The 5,374-nt window shown below is 59.7% G+C and overlaps 1 protein-coding gene across 1 annotated transcript in view; it reads left to right on the forward strand.

Moving 5' to 3' along the window:
• LOC103274235 (capping protein, Arp2/3 and myosin-I linker protein 3) overlaps positions 1 to 5,374 on the forward strand; it is an 8,921-nt gene continuing 3,547 nt past the window's right edge. The window contains exons 1-14 of the mRNA XM_008071703.2: positions 1 to 40; positions 1,609 to 1,703; positions 1,941 to 1,991; positions 2,090 to 2,149; positions 2,243 to 2,358; positions 2,571 to 2,668; positions 2,931 to 3,001; positions 3,094 to 3,167; positions 3,412 to 3,487; positions 3,575 to 3,663; positions 4,158 to 4,252; positions 4,483 to 4,569; positions 4,775 to 4,884; positions 5,019 to 5,096. Coding sequence (XP_008069894.2) covers positions 1 to 40; positions 1,609 to 1,703; positions 1,941 to 1,991; positions 2,090 to 2,149; positions 2,243 to 2,358; positions 2,571 to 2,668; positions 2,931 to 3,001; positions 3,094 to 3,167; positions 3,412 to 3,487; positions 3,575 to 3,663; positions 4,158 to 4,252; positions 4,483 to 4,569; positions 4,775 to 4,884; positions 5,019 to 5,096 — 1,140 coding nt within the window. The remainder of the gene's footprint in view (positions 41 to 1,608; positions 1,704 to 1,940; positions 1,992 to 2,089; positions 2,150 to 2,242; positions 2,359 to 2,570; positions 2,669 to 2,930; positions 3,002 to 3,093; positions 3,168 to 3,411; positions 3,488 to 3,574; positions 3,664 to 4,157; positions 4,253 to 4,482; positions 4,570 to 4,774; positions 4,885 to 5,018; positions 5,097 to 5,374) is intronic.

Raw genomic sequence — 5,374 nt, forward strand, 5'->3', positions numbered from 1 at the left:
ATGGCCAAGCCCGGCGTGGAGCTCACCCGCGAGTTGCAAGGTACGAGGCTGCCTTGGTCTGTGGGACGCCCCGTCCGGGAGCATCCCAGACCCAGTGCGTTCCTCCCCGCGGTACACCCCAGCCCGGTGCCTCACACAGCCCCCTCCCCCCATGCATCCCGGCTCCAAGGCAGCCCCCTGCCCCTGCATCCCAGCGCGGGCATCACTGTCCCCGGAGCACCCTTCGTTGCCCGACTCGCCTCACCCTGTCAGGACCTTCTTGTCCCGGAGCCGCCCGTCCCGCTCTTAGGTGACAGGTGCAGTTCCCTTGCGCTCCCTGGGGCTGACGCTCAGCGTTCCTGGCCCAACCCTCGGCGAAGCGTCCAGTCTCCCCTCCGGAGACTCCCGGCCTCCCCGCCGGGCGGGGCCAGGCCCGCCCCGCCGGGCGATGGGAGCTGCCCCTGGTCCTGACTGCTGCGTGGCTCAACTCCCTCCCTCCGCCCGGCCCCGCCCCGGAACCGGCCCTGAAGAGACCCTGGGAGCTGGGCAGCGCCCAGGCCAGTGGGGGCAAAGAAGCGAGTCGGCGGAGAGTCCCTGGGTGGGAGCTAAAACCAAGAGCAGGGTCTCTGCAGCTCACCTCCCACAGCCCCGTCCCAGCCTGTCCCTTCTCACTGCCCACCACCCACGCCTCAAGGGCCTCTCCTCTTTGCTTGGCTCTCAGACCTAGCCCAGACCAAGGCCCACCGACCCCCGACCCCCGACCCCGGCACTGCCACAACCCTGACCCCAGAGACGGGCGCACAGGCTAGCCCACGCAGAGAGCAGGATGCTCAAGGATACTCAGAGGCGTGCTGCACTGTGGCAATTTCCCACACCTACACACGCACACAAGCACAGTCATGAGATGTGTGTAAACACGTCTTTACTGAAAGGGCACCCCACCACACACACACATGCTATGTCTAGATGGTTCTGCTGGCAGACCGGGGCTCATTTAAACATTAATTCCTTCCCACCCTCCACTCGCACCCTACTCCCCTCCCCATTCACACACAGAAACTGTCTGGCTCTGTGCCTCTTTCACAGCTACAAGCCAGCATACTCATTCACACTTGTCCCTCCCCACCAATGCCACACTCAGACTTCCCAACATCCTCAGGAAGCATGCACACACTCGTAGTAAAGGCAGACACTCACTCCCAGACCACCTCGAATATAGTCAAAGGGACACCCCCACACCCCCACACACTGACTCACTGTGTATGTGTCAATGGCTGTTGTAGTGCATGGGTTGGAAAAATTCTTCACACCCTCAGAAGTGTAAGACACATCCTCCCACAGACAGTCAGCAACTGTCCCCTGACTCAGGGACATTGGGAGCCAGAGTTTTCCCCACACTCCAATCTCTCTCAATAGGAAAAGTTAAAAATAAAAATAAAAATAGTAGAGAGAGAGAAATCATCAAAGAAGGGAAGTTCTCTGTCCCTGTCCTTTGTCTTTCTCTGCCTCTCTATACTCCCATTTGACCCTACCCCTTCCTCTGTCTGGAGAGCCCTGGGGAGGTGGGGGGGGCCATGGGAAGGAGAGCTCTGAGCAGGCCCAGCTGTGCGACCCTGACTGTATCTTCAGACAGCATCCGGAGATGCCTGAGCCAAGGGGCTGTGTTCCAACAGCATCGTGTGAAGTTGGAGACAAAACCCAAGAAGTTTGAGGACCGAGTGCTGGTGAGGGCATTGGGGTAGGGAAGAGGTGACAGGGACAGGGGAGACAGAGGTAGGTGAGCACTGAGGAGACAAAATCTGGAGAAGGGGACAGGGCTGGTCTGGGTTGAGATTAGGAGCCTAGGGCAGGATATGAGAGTGGGGACTCCCAGAGCAGTGCTAAGGGGCTTAAGGAGGGCAGGGACCCCAGGACCCAGTCAGCTGCCATGAGCTGCTAATATTCTTTTCTCCTCTCTGCAGGCCCTGACCTCCTGGCGCCTCCACTTCTTCCCCCTTAAAGTCCCGGCCAAGGTAAGTTGGGCTGAGGAACAGGAGGAGCTCCCGGTATGCTCCCTCCTGGTGGCCCAGGCCCTTCCTTACCTGGAGCTGAGCATCTTCATCCCTCCCAGGTGGAGAGCTCCTTCAATGTCCTGGAGATCCGTGCCTTCAACACGCTCAGTCAGAACCAGGTGAGGACTGGGACTTGGAGCCCCACTATTGGGCCTGCCAGGGGAGGAAGGGGGAGGGGTGAGTCTGAGGACCTGCTGCTCCCTCTCCCCCAGATCCTGGTGGAGACAGAGCGTGGCATGGTGAGCATGCGGCTGCCATCAGCTGAAAGTGTGGACCAGGTGACGCGACATGTGAGCTCTGCCCTCTCCAAGGTCTGCCCTGGCCCTGGGTGAGTGGCAACTGAGGGGGTCTCTTAAGGGATTAGGCAAGAGGGAGACTTTGCCTTCCCTTCCTCCTTCCCTGGACCTGGGCTCCCACATTAGTGAGGAGAAGAGCTCTCATGCCTCCACTCCTGCTTTTTCCTGGGGATTTAGAGACTATAATAGGGGGCGAGTTGAGAGCCTCTTTCCAGCCCTCTCTGGGATGATTTGTTTCACCCAGGTGTCTGATACGACGTGGGAATGCAGATACCCCAGAAGGGCCCCGAGACACGTCCCCCAACTCTGAGACTTCCACATCCACCACTCACAGTGTCTGCGGTGAGCAGGGGCAGGTGTGAGGAAAGTAGGCCCTAAACCACCCAGCCCCATGTCCAGAGCCCTTTGTGCGTGCAGTGTTGCTGGGGGGAGGGGAGGGCTTTGCCTGCCCTGAGGACGCCACAGCTCCTAGACCTCAGGAGGTACATGGCGTGGCAGGAACCTAGGACACTGGTCCATGAAGTGACCTTGACTGTTCTTGAATCTCAAGCCCGTTCCCTATCTCCTTACCCCTCATGGAGCCAGCCTGTCTCCTGCCCCACAGGTGGCTTCTCTGAGACCTATGCCGCCCTGTGTGACTACAACGGGCTGCACTGCCGTGAGGAGGTGCAATGGGTGCGTTGGGCAGGGATCTGGCGGGGGGGGAAGGTGGGAGGAGGCCAAGGAGGAAGGAAGAAGCAGGTGTGAGCCAGTTCCACCTCTCCAAGGATGTGGACACCATCTACCATGCTGAGGACAATCGGGAGTTCAATCTTTTGGATTTCAGCCACTTGGAGAGCCGGTAAGCAGATGGGACAGAGACTCGACCCCCAAATTCCCAGCTTCAGCCCAACCCTGGCCCATCCTGGGATCTCCCTTCCAGTCTCTCCCACAGCCCCAGCTCTGTCTCCCCAACTGCCCCTCCCCACCCCTGCTGCCATCTACCCATCTAGGCTTTCCCCAGCCCAACTGCCCCACTCCTAGTCTCTTCTTTCCACCCCAACCACCTGCTCACCTCTCTCCTGCCCCCTTCCATGTCCCCACAGAGACTTGGCCCTAATGGTGGCAGCCCTGGCCTACAACCAGTGGTTCACCAAACTCTACTGCAAGGACCTGCGGCTGGTAGGAACTAACAGGGACTGGTGGGTGTAGGGAGAGGGAGTAGTGCCCTCCTTGGCCCCTGTCCTCCCAGCACCCCTCTATCCTCAGGGCTCTGAAGTGCTAGAACAGGTGCTACATACCCTGAGCAAGTCGGGGAGCCTCGAAGAGCTGGTGCTGGACAACGCCGGGCTTAAGACGTGAGGCCAGCCTCCTCCTCGGGCAGTGGCACCCATAGGGCCCCAGAACCTCAGAGCATGAAATGGGCCTCTGGACTATCTCATCCAGCTCCTCACAGTCCAGAAGAGGAGACTGAAGCCCAAAGAGGGCACAAAGCAAGTCAGTGGTCAAGGGGACTCAGACCTAAGCCTCTGACCCCCCGCCATCTCCAAGGCCTTTCCCCAGTATGATCCATGCCCCGTCCCCTCTTTCTGTCAACTACCAAGCAGGGTAGGCTGCTCCAGTCTTGAGGAACCAAAGTTGGCCTTTGTCTCAGCACAACTTCCCAAAGTGTGGAATGCCCCCAGGTACTCCAGAGTGGTGGCGAGCTCCTTGGCAGGCCCTGAGCTGCTCCCCCACTGCGGGGATCTCTGACCATTGCCGCCCCAGCCAGGCATGAAGGTGGAGGAGGGGAAGCCAAGGGCTGGGACCTGGGGCTCAGCCCAGGACAAATCCTTCCTCCCCTCCCCTGAAGGGACTTTGTCCAGAAGCTGGCCGGGGTGTTCGGGGAGAACGGGAGCTGTGCGCTGCATGCCCTCACTCTGTCCCACAACCCCATCGAGGACAAGGGTGAGCCCCAGCCCTGTGTCCTATCCCCCACCACAATGCAGACCCCTGTCCTAGCCCAGAACCCAACCCAGGTCTGATCAGGGGCTCTCCGCCCTGATTCCAGTCCCGGCCTCAACACCTCCGTCCCTGACCCCAAACCTGTATCCCACTCCAGCCCCCAGCCTGACTCTGTGCCTCCTGTGCCCACTGCCCAGCCTCTCACTGGGCCCATTTCTCGCTCCACTCCCAAGGTTTCCTCAGTCTGAGCCAGCAGCTCCTCTGCTTCCCCACTGGCCTCACCAAACTGTGCCTGGCCAAGACTGCCATTTCCCCTCGAGGTACTTGCACCATGACCCCTGACCTCTGACCCTCCTCAAGTGCTTCCTGGGATGTCAAGCCCCAGAGGTATACCCACATACTCACACACCATCCCCGGGATCAAGGAAAGGGAAGGAGCCACACTTTGGGAGTGAGGGATGGTTATGTCCAGAGGGGAAGAGGTGGGGAGGGGGGCCAACCCAGCCCAGTGCCCGCTGTACTCAGGGCTCCAGGCGCTCAGCCAGACCTTCGGGGCCAACCCAGCCTTTGCCAGCTCCCTTCGATACCTGGACTTGAGCAAGAACCCTGGGCTGCTCGCCACAGACGAGGCTAACGTGAGTCCACAGAATGTAGCCTCGACCCCGGCGGAAAGCCTGCTTAGGCTTCAGAGCCTGAGAAGTCTTCTGCTCCGTGCCACCCAGGTGCCACCGTCCCTTCCCCTGCAGCCCCTCTGTCCTTCCTTCTCCAGGCCCTCTACAGTTTCCTGGCTCAGCCCAATGCTCTGGTACACCTGGACCTGATGGGAACTGACTGTGCCATCGACTCGGTAAGGGTTTAGTGATGGGGTGCCAGCCTGAAGTGATTTGGGGAGGCCAGATCCTGAGTACAGAGGTGGGCAGAGCTGTCTGGATGACTTCGGGTTCGACCAAATTATAAAACAGTGTCACATACCTCATACCCAAGTGGCATTTTATCTATGTCACAAGGTTGTGCTGGCTGTGCCTAAAAGCCAACCCTTAGCCAGGCTCGGTGGCTCAGCCTGTGATCCTGTGCTTTGGGAGGCTGAAGTGAGTGGATTGCCTGAGCCCGTGGGTTCGAGACCCG

This window comes from Carlito syrichta, unplaced genomic scaffold (genome assembly GCF_000164805.1).
Source record: "Carlito syrichta isolate Samal-C Ts95f unplaced genomic scaffold, Tarsius_syrichta-2.0.1 Scaffold314634, whole genome shotgun sequence".
NCBI classification, from domain to species: domain Eukaryota; kingdom Metazoa; phylum Chordata; class Mammalia; order Primates; family Tarsiidae; genus Carlito; species Carlito syrichta.